Genomic DNA, 18,259 nt, shown 5'->3' on the forward strand with positions numbered 1-18,259 from the left:
ACTTGCATGGTCAGATACAAATATGCCATGGTGATTTGAACTTAGTGTACTATCAGCATATTGTGTTCTGCAAGCTAGATTTCTTTTTATAAAATTAGAGTTCTGAATGATATGTATTTTCTGAGAACACTGAGATACTTTAAATGTTCCTTAAAAGATACAGAATGTTGTTGCTTTTTTCATGGGCTGGTTGAAGTCTCTCTGTCAGTAATTCCCAGTTGCAAAATCATGTCTTGTTAACACTTTTTCCCTAGACAATCAAGCAGAATCATTTTAGAAGTCTGATAAACTTTATTTTATAATTTTTATTTTGCTAAAACAAATCATTTTAATTATTACATACTGGTAGTAGTGACTTCAGATCAACATCGTACAACAGTAATTAAAAATGGAAAGCATAAAAGCTTCAAAAAGCTTACTTATTTGAAAACAACTTTTGAACTTCCAGAAATACTTCCTTTTTGTTGCCTTGAGCAAATAGAGAGTAATTGAATGTAGCTGGACCCACTCAACAGTTTGAAGAACAGAGTGGAGAGCCTGGTTTCTCTCCTACCTCCAGCAACCATTCATTAGATTAGTGTGGTCTGGTCCCTTCAGTGAATATTCTGTTACAGCTCTGGGCTGTGCTATCTCTTTTTCCTCCTTTGCCTTCTCAGCCACCATTAGAGCACCTCAGAGCTGATTTCTGTGTCCTGGTCGAAAACCCAATAGAGAGCTTTTAATTGATTCTGGGTGATTAGAATCTGCTTCTGATGTTTTTTCTTAGTCCTTTTTGTTTCAGCTTATACACTGAAACAGTGTAATTAATGTGAGATATTGTGAGTATTCAGAGAAGGTAAAAAAGGATAGAGAAATAGAATGGAGTACCAAGATAATAAAGTGTATTGGTACTTGCTGTTAACCTTCTGTTGCTCCTCCATTTTTCTATTTCCCTTAGCCTACCCTGGCTCATCTTTGCTTTTCTCTTGTTCTGTTTCTCTTCCTGCTCAGGAAGTCTTAAATGGAGATCCAATTCATATTGTCCATTTACTTCCGTTTACTAAGTGAATGTAACCTCTGAATTAGTTTTGGTGAATTTACCTAATTCACTGAAACTTTTAATATCCGAGAAAGACTTTGATAGTGAGCCAAACTCTTTAAATCACTTTCAGGAAGAAATGATAATTTTGCTGTTGTTTAGAATATCTGGAGGGAGATAGTTCATGCTGAGATACACAGGAGAGTAAAACTGGCTTGAGAGGTTTGTTTTTCCATGAGACATCTTGTTCTTTCTGTTTCCTTTCAATGATTATTCACCACCGTTTAATGATCTTGGTTTGGTCAGGCTTCAGTGATTACTCAACTCTCCAGCTCGGTTCAAAAGTTTATTCCCTCCAGGTTTTGCATCAGAGTGTTGTGTTTCATCCTTTTATAGACACTGTTCTTATTGTCACTGCATTGCCTCTGCCCCTAGACAGTCGGCACATAATATGCAACAGACAGTAAAGTAAAACTATGCACCAAGCCAGCTCTTACAGAAAGAGAGAATGGCATTTAACATTAAAAGTGCAGGTAGGGTTTAATTTCTTGTTTTTTAGAGCAGTAATAGTTTTGGCACATACAGGCTGGAATTAGCATTCCTGTTGAATCTGTAAAAGGTGCTATCGGCCATGGAAATACTAGCAGCATTTTTCCATTTGTGTTTCTCAGCAAGGCATCTGTTTTAAAATAGCAACTGGAGTTTTCTGGAACAAGACCACATTTGTGGGAATTGTTGAATTAGTGTGTAGGAGAGTTTATTCTTATGGATGGTAATGAGATAATAAATGAAAAAGTTTATTTTCAGATGTCTTGAGAAACAAATGTTGAAAAACAGATATGTAAAAGTGCAACTCAAAGGTATGAGGGTATTGATCTTCCTTGCAGTGCTTTAGTTGCCTAAAATTCATAATCTAAAACTGCCTGGTTGTGTTTTGCTCTCCTGGTCTTATGTTCAAATGTTAATATATCTGTTAATAGTTGCTGACTATAAAATGATTATTGATTTGTGAAATGTACAGTCTTTCAGTAAATACAGTGGAGGCACCCAAAATAAAAGCTGCTTTGACTCAAAAAATTGTACTAGAATTGCTTATATTTGAAGTAATCTGATTTTAAAGCAGTTAGCACCAACTCTGTATAGGTAGTCTTAACTTGCTATTTCTTACCATTTATAATCATAAAATAACATTACATTGAATGAATCAGTCAGACATTTAGATCACAGTGTATTTGCTTTGAGCTTTGTATAGCTTGTATATTGAGCTGTCTGCATATTACTGTTAAGTCTTCATAGTCACGCTGATTGGTGCAATAAAATAATGAATGAAATAATCTGAAGTGTTTTAAACAATGACATTTTTGTCATTTCTCTTCAGCTATATTCCTCTGGTAATCATGGAACCATATTTTGCTGGATTTAAGCACGTGCAGCAGGACTACGAAGTTACTCTTCAACTCACAAGTGAGGAGACTCAAAAAACCAGAAATACACAAAATTCTAGGACAGGGTCTTATGGTGTCAGTATTAGAGTACAAGGAATTGATGGACATCCTTACATTGTACTAAACAATACAGAAGGATGTTTGTCAGAAAATCCTTCTGCTGGAAAAGAACAAGAGGTCATTTCTCATCCTGCGAGCAAGCCAGCCACAGACTCCAATACTGCTTTTAGGTTGGAGGACAAAAACAGTGAACACACTGTGTTTCCTGGAACACAGCAAATGCAACCGGGTTTGCTTAAAAGCCTAAAGATAAGCAATCTGGATGAAAAGGAAAATGGAATAGCAGAATTTAAAGGTGGAACAATGAAATCCTCAAATTTGTTCAACTTTCAAAGACATCCTGAACTTTTACAGCCTTATGATCCTGAAAAAAATAACCTGAACTTGGATAATTACCAGTCTTCTGTGTGCAGTAAATCTAAGTCTTTTGCAGATGAAAAAACTGAAGCAAAGCCTTGGATTTCTTCATCTAAAGTAGTGTCCCTACAGAAGACAAATATGTATCTTGCAGAGCCACCCAAAGCAAATGCAAAAAAAATGCAATTAAACAGGTCAGTAGAAACAGAAGATCAAAATAAGCAGCTGTTGGATTGTCCCAGTAGCGCCATCAGCCTCAATGAAGTGTGTGTTTCAGAGTCATTTTCATCTGCAGGAGGATCTCCATGTGTTAGTCCCACTTCTTATCCAGAGAAAAGAAAACCTAGACCAGATGTTCTTCCCTTCCGCAGACAAGATTCAGCTGGGCCAGTACTGGATGACTCACGAAGATCATCGTCCTCATCAGCCACTCCCACTTCAGCAAATTCCTTATATAGATTTTTACTTGATGACCAAGAGTATGCCATATATGCAGACAATGTTAATCGGCATGAAAACAGAAGATATATCCCATTTTTACCTGGAACTGGTCGTGATATTGATACTGGTTCACTTCCAGGTGTAGATCAGCTAATTGAAAAGTTTGATAAGAAAGTGGATCCTCAAAGAAGAGGTAGGTCAGGAAAAAGGAATAGAATTAATCCTGATGATCGTAAAAGATCAAGAAGCGTTGACAGTGCCTTGTCATTAGGGCCTGATGTGAATTCAGATTATTTAGGTGAATTCAGTAAAAGCTTGGGTAAGTCAACTGAGCACTTGCTGGGATCATATAAAGCTTGCTTTCACAAGCAATTATCCAGAGATCAAAAGTCACCTTTCAAAGAGATGAAGGTTTCTACTCGAAGTATTGGAAAACTGCAAATGCCTGATAAAGACATTCAGAGTAGCAGTTTCAGTTCTTTGCAATACCATAAACAAAATGGAGCTGAAACTGAGAACTTGATGTTCAGGTCGTCTACGTTCCCAGGACAGAGTAAGAGAGAAGAAGTTAGAACAGTAACTTCTACTTTATTGTTGCCAAACCGAATCACAATTCCACCTGATTCAGGAGCCAAGAAGATTTCTGTGAAAACATTTTCATCTGTCCCTCATATACAGGTAAATTTGAATTTACTCTTTAAACTGTGTTTTGCACTCTAGCATACTAAAACTTTCATACTGTTAAATGCATATTTTTCTGCTCTTCGTTAGAACAAACACCCATCACACAATACTTCTGAATGGGATTGTTCTGGAGAAGTATAACCAAAAAAATTACTCCTTTATCTGCAGGTATCGAAAACATGGTTTGTAAAACAGTATATTCTTGTTTGGGTGAAGGAAGATGGTGGGACTAAAGGAGTTTATTGTAAATGATGTGATTATTCTTAAGCATAAATGCACAAGAGGAGAATGCAAAATTATGTTTTCTTTCTTTTGGTGTGGAGCATACTTTTTATTGCTGCAGGCCAAAACTCCAATGGATCTTTATGAACTTAGGTCCATAATAAATCTTTTCATAATAAACTACAATGGAGGACTTAAGTTGTAGAGGTTGTATTTACAACCCTTGTATGATTATATTTTTTTGATGTTTTGTCTTGTCATTTTAGGCAACTCCTGATCTCTTAAAAGGCCAGCAAGATCTTGCACAGCAAACGAATGAAGAGACTGCTAAACAGATACTTTACAATTACCTTAAGGAAGGGTTAGTAAGCATAGTTTTGGAGAGGGCTGCTCTCCAAAGAGACTGTATTTTCTCAGTATTTATTTTCTGTTATACTTAAAATGTGAAACTGTAAAAGCAAAGCTAGAATGGCTTCATAATTCTCTATCTGAGCTGTATCCTCCAAGGCATAGGATCTCAAAATACCCAGGCAATCAGGACTTACATAAGGTATCATACAGGATTTGATTAAGTGTACCTGAAATTTATGAATTAGAATCTGTTTCGTCTTTTAAATATTTTAGGAGTTAAACTTCTTGTGAGATTGAGATTCCTGAAGAATCCAAATCATACCACATAGGAGTTTAAGCTTGTGGATTTTTTAAACAAAAAAGTGTTACTTCTTACAGTTTTGGCAGAAGCTCTCTTGTTGATGTACATTTAATCCTTTGTCTACCTGTAACTCTTTTACTTGGTGTTTTCTAATGATAACTTATTGAAAGATGAAGGAAAGAGAAATGAGTTACAACATATAGAATGTACTTAAATTTTTTTACATTACTGATGTAGCAGGTTCTGGGAGCTGCTAAAGTGTATTTTATGGTGCAGTAGTCAGAACTTGAAAAACGTAGTACTAATTACTTCTAATTTCAGTATGTTTGTATAATATACATGCTGAATACCTGTCTTTCCACAGCTATAATTCTGTAGAAGAGAGTTACAATTAAAGAGTTCAGTGAATATAATTTTTCAACAGCCTCTCTGTAAGGAGTTTAATGAAATCATAGCTAAGAAAATTTCTGAATAGTTCATATTGGATTTTTTTTTTATGCTGATGATTTTACATAGTTTGGACGCTCTGAATTTATTCCAATATTAAAAAAATAGGACCTTTGATCATATCATTGCTTTTATTCTGTGTGTTTTAGGAGTGCTGATAATGATGATGCAACAAAGAGGAAAGTCAACTTGGTTTTTGAGAAAATTCAGACTTTAAAGTCAAGAGCTGCTGGAAAGACACAGGTAAACAATTTTTTGAGTTGTTTTGGCTTGTTTAATAGTGATAAGTATTCAAACAGGGCTTAAAAACTTGAATTCCCTCACTGACTTAAACAAGACTATTCTTCTAGTACAGTATATTATTGTAGTATTCTCAGTAGTATAGCTTAATGTTAATCATGCACTGAGGTGACTTATGGGAAATCTGTTTGTTAACAATTAAAGAATAATGTAAAGGAGTCTACTTTGAGAGCTTCTACATTTTAGAAGGCGAGATGCAAACTCAACGTAAACATCAAAAGGTTGTTGGATCAAAGGAAAAGCTAACATACATAGCTTAAAAAAATAATGGTGGAGCATCTTCTTATTATAGTGATTATAAATAGATATCTAAGTGGAAAGAGTATTTTAATTTGTAATTTAGAAAAGCAATAATTTAGGACATTTTTTAAAAGCCATATTACATTAATGGCATTTGACAATCTGCCTGCTGACGAGTTTTTGTTTTGTGCTACATGGTGAACTGTTTTTTCAGTTCTAAAGGAAAGCGAAGGAATGCCCAGTTGTTGCAGTGATGGCATGAGGATTAAATGCTTACTTTTGACGATTATTTTATCCTGGGCTGTAATCAGTCAAAATGAATATATAAAACACATCTTAAGAAATTACCAAAAAACAGTGTTTGGAAATCTGTCTTGACATCTGAGTATGAACCCCTTTGATGGCAGTTTTGTGTAATTGGTGGTATCTCAGTCAAATTTGGCCCCAAGTCCTTGTGACTTAATTCATATGCTACCTAATTTGAATTTTTCTTTAGGTTTGTATATTTTCTGTATTATTTGCAACATCCCTTGAGCAATTACTAAGAAGTTTTATGAAAATCAAATCATGGTTCCTTTGAAAATATTAGCTTGGCTTGACCTGTGTGAAAAGTCAGTGGTGATGCTACACTTCATTAGCCTTGCTTGTAGCTTTAGTTTAGGTTTAAAAAGAACAATTGTCAAAGAGCATCTTGGCTTTGTGGGATTAAACATCTCTATTTAATTGTAGGTTTCGGATCCTTCAGCTGAAGTAAAAGCATTGGTGGAGCAAAAAGCAGAACTTGAAAGGAAGGTGGAAGAATTAGAAAAAAAATTGGATCTAGAAATTAGGGTATGGCACTTTGTTGTTATAAAGCTTTTGACTACTTCAGATAAACTTTTCTAAGTAAGTGACAACTGATCAACCAGCTGAATCCTTCCTTTTTGTTTCATATTCCTTGTAATCCAGATACCTGTGCTTTTACAGAAGACTTCTAATTTTAAATGTAGTTGCTCATAGCATGGTTACCCTTTTCTTGATAAATTTCTTTCTTAGTATTTGAAAAGGAGTTTGGAGAGGTGAATAAAAATGTTAGACACATGCACATAAAATTTCTTAGGTATCCAAAGAGGTAAATGTTAATCTTTTGATTAACAAGACAGTTGTGGAGTGAGAGACAAACTGTATTACTTATGTAGCTGCTGTTTGTTAATTACCGCATTATTTTTGCAGTACAGCCGTGCTCTGAAGACATGAAGAAAAACAGTTTGGCTTCTTTCAGTTTGCATGTTAACCCTGTCATAAGAACCAGTATACTTCGAAGTGATGAGATAGTACTGAGGAGACTTTACTTCTCACATTTCTAATAAAAAACAAAAAGCAATGCTTTGTGTGTGCAAATAAACATTCCAGGCTTTTAATATTCATAGGTTAATAAGCACTTCTAAAAGTGAAAAATATCAAAATCTTGCAATGGCTTCTTTCATACAATAAAGAAGAGCCTTTAATTTATTTATGCTTAGTCTGTTATCTTGCTTAACTTTTGGTGTACAAAATTCAGAATCAGCAGAATTCCAAAGAAGAGAGAAATGCCACACAAGCAAGGCTGAAAGATCTTCAGCTGCGACTTGATGAAAGTGTGTGTGAAAAAGAAGCCTTAAAAAAGCAGCTGGAAGAAAGCGAGAAAGAACTCAGGCAGAACCTAGAGGAGTGAGTTAATTTTACAGAAGTTATTCATTGGAATTTGTGCTTATTCTTAAACCTTTCAGTTTAAAAGTGCTTGTGTCTTTAGGATACGCTAATGGAATCTGACAGTGATGTTTGTTATTGTAGGAAATGTTTCCACTGTTTAAAAGAGGCATGTTTTTAGAATTATCTAGAAGGAAGAGAAAGATTGCTGAATTTATAATCTTCCTCTTAGTGTGAATTCCTTTTCATATTTCATGATCACAATATGTAGTCCAAGTCTTTAAAATATGGAAACACTTGATACTTTAGTCAAGCATATAGTACGAGGTTTAAAATAAAATACAGCTTTCCACTTATATATCTACTGAAGAGTTCTCATTTTTACCCCTCTGACATTTCATTTTTCTGCCTCATTATATCCCATTCCTTTGTGGGGAACATGGGAATACATACTTGTATTTCTTAGTACTCAAAACAACAAATGAGTTATTTCTAATTTCTACAAATCTGTAATTTCTATTTGTATTTTCTAAAAATTAAAAAAAAAAAAAGTTTGATTTTTCCTGATAAGGTTTTTTCAAGTGAAGATGGAGCAGGAACAGCACCAGACTGAGATCAGAGATCTTCAAGAGCAGCTCTCCGAGATGCATGATGAACTGGATAACGCAAAACATACTGATGAAGGGGAGAAAGAGGTTCTGATTGAGGTTAGTTATAAAGTACCAGAAGAAGGATGAAAAAATCAGAGCTGCCTAGAAACTGGGGACTAAGATACAGGTAGAAGAAATACATGTCTTGTTTTTTCCCATTCTGTCAATTCAAAACAATATACCATTATTAGGTGACCTAAGAAGGCATGTTATAATAACTATATTAACACTAAAAGGAATACAAAGCATAAGTGCCATCGTTTTCTAGAATAGATCAAATAACATAATGATTAAGGGACAGCTGAGTTATTCACTATTATGAGATAATCATCTTGGTCAGTTTTAACAATTAGGTAGGTTTTATTGGTCAGAACAGGGAAGATCAGTTTAAAGAAGGTGTACATATTAGCAAGGCCAGGTAAGATTCAACTAAGAAAATTAAAAGAATTCACCAAGGTAGTCTCTAGATTTTTGACTCTATTAATGGAATCCAGGGAGCAAAGGGATAGAGTCTGTAGAGGAACAAGGGAGTTACGGGTTTTCTGTCTCCTGTGAGAGAGTAATTGGTTGTATTAATTTGTTGATATTGAATTTGTTGATGAGGGTGTGTAAGAGTATCAGTGTATAATTGTTCAAAAGGAAGGTCAGAATTCAGAATGACCTTAATATTTCATACTTCCAAAACAACTTAATACCAGTACAAAGAACTAGCTTAAGAATTTGAAGCTAAATGATAAAATGCAAACCAGGGAGCAAAAAACATTATTGATCTCAGGAATATTAAAGATGTTAATATGCAGGACATGCTGAGTAGAATAACTACCTTGTTTTGTGTCGGTGAGATTTGATTACTGCAGTTGAAATTGTACAGAAATAGAGGAGTATCTGGAATGATGATGATAGTGCTGAAAAACATTGCCTATGAAGAAGGTCTTATCTGAATGGAAGAGTGAGGGAAGAATCAAAAGCACATCTTATAATGTTGCAGTAAAGGAAATAGCAATCAATTTTTCTGTGTTGTGTGGGGATGGAGTCAGAAATGAGAGACTTAGCTGTAGAGATTTAGAGTAAGTATTGGAAAACATTTTCTGTCAATATGGATAATAAACAGTGGAATGTGGCAATCTGGACAGTGGTATTCATTGCCAGCTTTAAGGACAGAATAAGTGGTGCATATCAGGAATAGTTTAAATGTATTGATCCTGCTCCAGTGCAGGGGAAGTTTACATTATTTTTTAAAGTGCAATTATTCACAGCTTGAGAAATACCGAATTAGGTAATTCTTGAAGATGCACATTTTCAGTTGTTGCTGTTATCTTATTCTGTGTTTGTATACATGCATGGGTATATTTATTATTCAGATTCACTGATTACCCACTTCCTTCCAGCAATTTGGAGAGGAGAAATGACTTCTAGGGTGAACATGGTGGAAGGGTGCAAAGGCATTGACTCAGTTGGGAAGCATTTGTTTTGTCTTCAGCACTTGTAGAAGCAACTTTCTTTATTCTTTCCAGCAGAAAAGACAACAAGGAATTACCACTGAGTTCACTTCTCTTGCAGTGTGGGTTTTTTCTTTGTTCTTACCTGCTTCTTTGCTACAGAAGGTAGGACTGAGGGAGTTACTAAATTGCAGCCTTAGTTTGAATCCTGCTTTATTTACAGACAGCAGAATGAACCATCAAAATATTTTCATAGTTTTGCAGCATCAGATATGTTGACCCACGTCCTGGGTTCAGCAGTAGCAAGGACCCAGCTGGACTGAGGACAACCCACTATATGAAACGTGAGCTATATGGTATACTTCTAATAATATTAGGGTTTAGAAAATTTTTAGCTTAGTATAAAAGTCACAAAAATAAAAGTTGGCCTTGGGGGTCTTACCTGCTTTCCTTCTCTGAAACATAAACAGAACATCCACTGGAGCTAGTTGTCATGCAGTTGTGCTTAATTTTGTTCTTTAGGAACTGATGCAAATGAAGCAGGATCTGGAAGAAGTATTAATAGCAAAAGATCAACAAGAAGAGATTTTGAGAAAGAGAGAGAGAGAGCTTACCGCTTTAAAAGGAGCACTAAAAGAAGAAGTATCTAGCCATGACATGGAGATGGATAAACTTAAAGAACAACATGATAAAGAATTGCTTGATCTACAGCAGAGCCTGGAGAAAGCAACAGAGGTGAAAATAAGTGAATACAGTTAATTTCTGCAGGGAAGAGTCATCCCTCTCACAGATGTTATAAGAGATGCTTCCCGATACTACTGTTCTCTTAGCAAAATAAATAGGTAGAGATTTAGGCTAGGAGATGCTTAGATGCTGAGAACAAATTTTATTTCATGCACATATAGAATGTTTTGATTGCTAGCCACAGCTGAAGTTGTGGCCCTTTGAGTCTTTATTTACTGTTTTCTTCACTGTGAGCTTTGAGAGAGAACAGATGGGAGTATAGTACAGAGAACCATTTACTTGTCTTGGGTTAAATGGAATCATTGAAACCTTGAGGATGCCCTGAAGAGCACCAGTGTGCTTTGCCAGTGATGCTGTGGAAATTACAGTTTCTAGCAGTTCTTTGCAGCCCTCTATTCTTACCTTCAGCTCTTTGTGCCTCATCCTGTTTCCTGGTTACATTGTCCCTTCTTGTTCCTTCAACCATTCACTACTAGGTGGTGGGGTTTTTGTTTGGTTCTGTTTGTGTGGTGATTTGTTTTTTTGCTGCAGTGTTTGGTTTGGTTTTTCATTTGGTTGGTTGGTTTGGTTTTTTTTGTTCTGGTGGTGTTGGGTGGTTGGGATTTTTTTGTGTATTCCTTTTCCCTTTTTCGTTTATTGAGCTTACCCTATTTACTGAATAGTCAAATGAGTGCCAGCTCAAGGGAAACAGCAGGGATTGGATGTCTGGAAGGAGACAGGAGGAAAACAGAACTGAAGGAATTGCCTCTTCCAGCATCAGCATGTGATCTTTGTCGGGGCGAGAATAGCAACAGTTTTCAGAAGTGCATTATCTGTTACTGTTTTCCAAAAGAAGTCCTTTGTGAAGACAGCAGCTAGAAATTTATTGAAAAATTTTTCTGTGAGGGATCAGTTCTCCTAAGATTTTGAGCACTGTTTTTACAGTGACAGTTATTTGTGTCTATCTCTCATTTTATTTCTGTCAAATATTTCTACAGGCAAACTGCTTGAGCAACGTAAGTCAAAATTAGAGGCCCAGTTTTATGCTTAGAAATGTCTGTGCCAATTTCTTTTACCTTCATGTCATTGGTGTTAGGTGAATTGCAGTTATCCTACTGCTTGTGGCCAAAAACATAATGTAGAACTGAATTAAAATTAAGCTTGCAACTTGAATGATATATCCAAAGCTGTATATGCTTTATGAGCAAATAGGAGCATATATGTAAGATGCTGGATAGATACTGTATGACTAAATTCTGATAAAGAGTATTTTTTTTAAGGATTGTCTCTAAGATTTTCTTCAGTGATTAGAAAAGTTTTTAATACACTGTTTTGTATATACAGCCTGGGTCTTATGCTTGTTTGGCTTTGATAAATGTGTTGTTTCTCTTTATTTACATCATCATGAAGGTATTTGACTCATCTGAGCTGCTTGAACTGAATTAATTTTTTTCTTTGAGGGAAAAGTAGAACACAAATTATCATTTTTTCTCATACAGTAATTGTAGTGACAGCTTAACCTCAGTGAACCATCTTTCAAAGTTACTGCATGGTAATTTACTGTATTTCAATTATGGAACTGTAATTACAACTGACAAGAAATGAAAGAGTAGTCTGTTTGGCATAACAATAACAGCCTGGGAAATGGCTCTATGACTGGGTTGCTGTGGCGTAGAGGTAGTTATAAATAGCATTTATTTACTTGCATGGCATAGTCTATCTAATAGTAAATTTAATAAGATGTTCAAAAGTGAAATTTAATTAATTGACGTTGCTCTAAGCACTGGGTCTTGGTCTTCCGATATTACTTGAGTGATTTTTTTTGGTTTTATTTTAAGTAAAACTTCTTGCATCATGCTTAATTGGAAGTTTCTTCTTTATTTGTTTTTAATCTCACTAGTATTAGTACCCTTAATGATTTTTTTACAGGCCAGCATTACCTATATGACTACTGGCTGAGATTAGTTGTTGAGTTTGATGTATCATCTATTAGGCAAGTGTAACTGGGGGAGTTAGATGAGTGATCTGCTGTGATCTTACTTACGATGTTAATTATTGGTTTTATAATTAATCTGGAATACCTAACAGTGTATGTGTAAATCATGTTTTATACAATTGAAGCTGCCATTCTGTTGTATTTAATGAGGAAAACAGGTGTGTAAATGCTGTAATAGTGGTTTGATAGAGCAGGGTATATGTACAAGGTTGTTAACTCTTATGTTGCTTTTATATCATCCAAATTGGTACACTGAACAAGGGTGGTTTGTGATATCTCTTAGCCCAAAAAGGAAGGTTTTTTTTCATACCATTTTTGTGTTATATCAACAGAGTTTTTCAGCTGCTGGAGATGTTAGATAGATTGACAAGTAATGTAGAGCACATTTAGTCTGTTATTAGAATGTCACATAGATCTGTTTTGAAGTCATGTTAGAAACATACACAAGGTTATTTGATAATAGAGTAGGGTTATTTGTCGTGTGTGATTCTGTTCTCATGCTCACTGATGTGGTAGGTTAGTTTTTTTGTTTGTTTTCTAGAGATTTTTATATAAAGTCACAGGTATTAAGTTGGGTTTTTTTTTGCCACAGTTCATGTTTTTAACTCATTTCTGTGTTATGTCTTATGCTTGTAGTCTTGATGTCTGATTTCTCTTAACTTCATTGGTTGTTTATCAGGAGCGAGATCAGACTGTTCCCATTTAACAATGGCAAAAGTTTTACTTTTCTGTAGCATACTTCTGTGGGGTAGTAGTTGCCTTTAATTTAATAATAAATTGAAAAACTAATGTTCTTCTAATTAAACATGGATTTCTCCATAATAGCAAATGCCAGAGCAATAAGGAATAAGAATCTTTTCCTGGCATTAATATAGGACAAAAAATTTATATTATTTAATCTGACCCAATAGCACAATAGGCCAGAATTGTACTGCTTACCTTACGAGTGCTCTGTTACTGATGTAGATGAAGTAGATGAAGTGCCACTGTTTATTTCCAGTAACGTTTGGAAGTACATTTTGGAATGTGATACTGTAGGTAAAAGGTTGTAGCAAATTGCAGCTAGTACTGTCCAAATTCCACTGAAATTTTATCAGCTCAGGAGTGCAGTTGCAGTCTGCCCAGCGCTATCAAATTTATGTCTGCCTTGAGAAGCAGTCTGCACAAGTGTTGTTCAGAAAATGCTGTAATCATCGCATTGTGAGGAGGCATATCTACGCCTGACCTCAACTGTTTTATTCAGGGTTCATCATACTTCTGACCTTATCCTCAAGATGATAAAACAGACAGAGTTTAGAAGCAGTTTCATTTATCCACACAGTTAAGAATTCACTGAAGCTAGCGGTCATATGAGTTTTAACTGACATATATGTGTAAAGCCGTGGTGTGATCAAAGAGAAGGACTTTTATCAGAGCAAGTGAAAGCAACAGCAAAAGGCAGTGGTTACCTTCTGCATATATTATGAAGTGAAAGTGTACTCCTTTAAAATAAGAAACTAATATAAAATCTTGAGTATTGTAGATGAGAAGCAGCTTTCCTTTTTTTTTTTGTTTTTCCCCGTTATATATAATATATATATAATATATCTTTTTATATATATTATATATAAAAATATATATATAGTGATTGGGAATTTAGGTGAGTCTAGCACAGACGTGCAAAGAACTTTGAAATGAAAGTTGCATATTGATTCTTTTTCTACCAAGCCTGATAATATATTTCTTCTTCAAAGCTAATAAAAAATCTCCCACATAGAGCAGAAGCTTAACAAAAACTAGCTTAAGCATTGTAGATTATATTGATATAAACTCTGTGTGCCTTTCTTCAGAAATGGCTTGGCAAATATAGTTTAAATGTAAAATGAAGCATAACTAAATTTAGTATATTCTGAGAACCTATTTTGAAATAATGCTCTACAAACACAGAGCAGTGGTTACTTAAGTTACTCAGAGTGAAGTGAAGACAACTGGTTGTGGAACATCACAGAGACACTGGTACATAAAGGGATAGACAAACATACTGTATATAACTGTGAAACTGTGGAAAAAATCTAATAGGATCTCAACTAATAAGATGAAATTTTGGGGTTATAATAAATTGCTCTATAAAAACATCTTCTTTGTAACAGTAAAAGAAACAAATTGTATAATAGCAATTGCTTGGGCCTAAGAATATCATTATGCCCTTGTGTATGTACATCCATAACTCAGTCTGCATCCTGAATGCTGTGTCTGAGTCTAGCCCATTCACCTCAAACAAGATACACAACAACTGGAAAAGACTTAGAGAAGATGAGCCAGGATTTCAAATGCCACTGATGTTTCTTCCTTTGCATGCCTGAGCAGCCTTTAACATATTGAAATAACGCTTTTTCTTTGTTTCAGTGGTAGAAGCCAGTTGGTAACTGATGTAAACTGTATACAGAGTTCAAGAAGAGTGGAGTGTCTGGTCCAAGTCAATGTCCCCTCTTTCATGACACACTTCCCACCCCCACCCTGCTTTCATTTTCTGCCTTCCCTTACCAGTCCTCTAAACAACTGGGTATGTGTTTGACCGATTTCTACTGTGATCCTACAAGCACAGATGGATCAGGGGACAGAAAGGGAGGGTGCACAGACTGGAGTGTAGTGGTGGAAGGAAGGCTGCAGGCACTCCTTAAATGGGCACTGTTATTGAAAACATGTGTTTTAGAACTGTATATGGAAAATCTAGGAGACAGATTTGATTTGTATTTCTCTGAAGTATCTGTTCTGTGCAAGGAAAGGAATTCATTTGATAATAGTATCATGCATGTTTTTAGGCACACATTAAATGAAATATCAAACAAATGATGGAATATTAGCTGTGTTGTCAACAGGAATAATAAATCTGCCTCTAAAGCAAACTGAAGATGTAACTTGGTGACTTTGCCTTTAGTGCTAAAGCAAGCTTTTTAAGTTCCAGCTCGTCTGACTTTCATTTCAGTGCAATTTACTTCTGCATTTATTTAGTGGGGATGTGTGTGTTTGAATGCAGACAGTACCATGAAACTACCACTGAGTGGTTTTTATACTGTATGTAGAGTCCGGAAAGCCTCTTAGCAAAACTGCCGTGCAAAGTTCTGTTTGAGTTGGATTGGACCACATCTAAACAAAACAAAAAATCTGTTTTCTCACTTGACAGCTGTGAACTAACAAGGCAGGACCGTTTCAGTTAGCCTGCGTTGGGAAGGAGGGTTGGGGTTTTGTGGGGTTTTTGTTTGTTGTTTTCTGAAAGCTGGCAAGAGCCGGTGAAGTCAGATACTTCTTTAATACCATCAGGCGGATCTCTAATGCTGTCAGCAGATGACAGGATCTGTAAGTTTGGGTGGTTTGTCCTATGAAAGTGTGTATTTGTTTTTGTGTGTGAAGTCCTAGACTGTGTAAGTCCATGTAGCGGGATGCAATGTGACCACAGAACTAGTTAATATTTTACTCTAGTATTTGCAACAACTTCTGACCTTGAAAATTCTGTTAGTATAAGCCAGTCTGACTATGTCGTGATATGTAGCTAGGAGAATAATACCGACTTTGGTATAGCTGCTACTTGAGAGGTTAATACTTTCCTGGCTGTGGGTTTTGTAACTGTGTAAATGAATATTGAGTCATGCCTATACTGGGGAGAAAGAAAAAAAGGGGGGGTGCATTCTCAATTTTAAAATGTAGACATTTAAATCTTTCATTATATCTCATAAAGTAAAACCTGGAGTAGTTCTGGAAATAATATTAAGGATACAGTACCGTTTTGATCGGCAAAAATGGCCTTGCAAGAGAACAGGTCTTGCCTCTAAACAGTCACAAGAGAATAATTTTTAACCAGTTAATAGAATGGCTCTAGCTGAAATGGAAGGAAAGACAGCCTCCCTTGCTTGTAAGTTTGTGCAATTGCTTACTGAATAATCTCTTGACATACAGCTGAGAATTCAAGTAGGTTACAGTGTACCTCACTGAGACACGAAAACACATTGACCATTTTAATAGGTAACTAATAATAGTTAACTTCCAAAGGCATAGCAGTATGTTAAAGTAGGCTAGGCCTCATTTTGAGATCATGGGAGAATTGATATAATCAGTGTAAGGTGGAAAAGCAGTAAGTAAAGCTGTTTAGTCTCTTTTCCAGAAGCTTGGGTTTTTCTTTGTGGGGGAGGAAGAGGGAGTCCTGTGGAGTTGGTAGCCTAACACTCTATCACTGTTTTGCTTTCAAGGAGTTTTCTCATTCCCTTTTTAGAACTATTTTTTATTAGATTTTTTTATCCATGCTATGCAGTGTTACAGTATTATTCATCCCAGGACCTCAGCTGCTTTAAGAAACAGTATCTGAGGTTAGAAGAATTGCCTGGAGGTACGCAGTGAGGAGAAATAACCGGAACTACAAACAGAGTACAAATAGAAATAGACCTGTTATTTGCATTCATGAGCTTTAAAAACTAGATGACTATACCTGAATAATACTGATTTCAGAAGCTGTCTTCACTGAAGAGCTAATAAGGATTACAATTAAAGGGCTGTCCCTATGTTGAGACTCATTATATTTGTCTTTTTTTTCTTTCAGTCTTTGGATGTAGGTTGGGTTTGTTTTTTTCTTTGGAAATCACCTGTATGTTAGGTAGGGGAATCAATGTCTAGTTGTTTTAGTTAATCTTGATTTGTGTATATACAGAAAAGGAAGAGGAAAAAATAATAAAAAGGGATTTGGTATTTCCACCACTGCTAACTTCTCAGGGTCATCTAAGGGGAGCTTGGTAGATCTGAATCCCTGAAGCCACATGAAGCTTTTTACATGTAGCTCAAGAAGCTAAACAACTAGTCTCCAGCATCAACCTAAAAAGGTGGCTTACGAGAATTTAGAGTTGGTTTCAGCAGACAGTATCTTCCATAATACCTTAGGTGTTCCGCACCAGGAACAGAATGAAGTGAGCAGCCACACTGTTCCCTTTGTTTTTCAGAAGGTTTTGGAGGATTATTGTGTCATTTACTTTGATTCCACAAGTATGTATATGGAAAGAAAATTTGAAAGTCTGTTACTTCCATTAAAAAAACTTCTGTTTGTGCTCTAGCTCATTTTGAATGGAGATTTATTCCTTAGATTTGTACATCAAGTATGACAGTTAAAGAACAGTTAATTGGTTGAACTCAGTTTTACTTGATTCTGAAGGGAAATGAAGGGTTTTCAGAAAAATCTGAAGGGCTGTGCCTAAGAAACTTTGAATCTAGCTGAAACGTAACAATTGTAATAAGCTGTGAACAAGATACTTAGCTTCCACTCATTTTACCTCTTCCTGTATTTTGTGAAAGGACTCTGAAGGTCCTATTCTGTGCGGTCACTACCGAAAGGGAGTTTCACCAGCTGAAACTGAAGTCAGCCAGGACCATTTTTTAAATGATTAATTACACAACCACTCTCATGCCTTTGCCAGTGTTGAGGGTGTGGTAAAAAAAAAAAAAAAAAAGTGTGGAGCTACAGAACATTTTCTGCATTCCTGTCCAAGAGATTTTTTTCTGTATTGAGGTTGAAATAGAATATTTCATTTGCATCTCAAGGTCCATGTTTGTGTGTTCTGTCCAGTTTCTCTGGGTTTACACAATAATAAGTGGTGGTAAGGATTTTAATGCCTTTTTTATTGAGTTTCATCTCCAGTTCTTTAAATATGTTTACTGCTTGCATCAGAGTTGAGAGCAGAATAGTATATAATGAGAGCAGAATAGTATATAAATGTATTTGCTTTGCCAAGATTACTGTAACACGGGAGTTGGAACAACATTTATTGCTTTACTTAGACTTGGCCTTGACTAATTTTAATATATTTTAAATAATTTTTGGACTGTGTATACAAGGACACAAAACCAGAGTTTATTAAATTCACTTTTTGTTAGGTGAAACACCTGAAAGGAGCAGGAT

The 18,259-nt window shown here is 35.6% G+C and overlaps 1 protein-coding gene across 2 annotated transcripts in view; it reads left to right on the plus strand.

The window, feature by feature from the left end:
- Positions 1-2,291: 2,291 nt before the first annotated feature.
- Positions 2,292-18,259, plus strand: part of CGNL1 (cingulin like 1) — a 44,590-nt gene continuing 28,622 nt past the window's right edge. The window contains exons 1-7 of one of the 2 annotated variants that reach the window (XM_061447058.1): positions 2,292-3,999; positions 4,494-4,588; positions 5,476-5,569; positions 6,596-6,697; positions 7,407-7,555; positions 8,106-8,241; positions 10,146-10,358. In XM_061447058.1, coding sequence (XP_061303042.1) covers positions 2,371-3,999; positions 4,494-4,588; positions 5,476-5,569; positions 6,596-6,697; positions 7,407-7,555; positions 8,106-8,241; positions 10,146-10,358 — 2,418 coding nt within the window. In that variant the 5' untranslated portion in view covers positions 2,292-2,370. The remainder of the gene's footprint in view (positions 4,000-4,493; positions 4,589-5,475; positions 5,570-6,595; positions 6,698-7,406; positions 7,556-8,105; positions 8,242-10,145; positions 10,359-18,259) is intronic. The other variant, XM_061447059.1, reaches the window with a different exon arrangement.

The sequence above is a fragment of the Pezoporus flaviventris genome, unplaced genomic scaffold (genome assembly GCF_033815535.1).
Source record: "Pezoporus flaviventris isolate CSIRO_AGI_PZ_B2104156 unplaced genomic scaffold, CSIRO_AGI_Pfla_v1 ptg000006l, whole genome shotgun sequence".
NCBI lineage: Eukaryota > Metazoa > Chordata > Aves > Psittaciformes > Psittacidae > Pezoporus > Pezoporus flaviventris.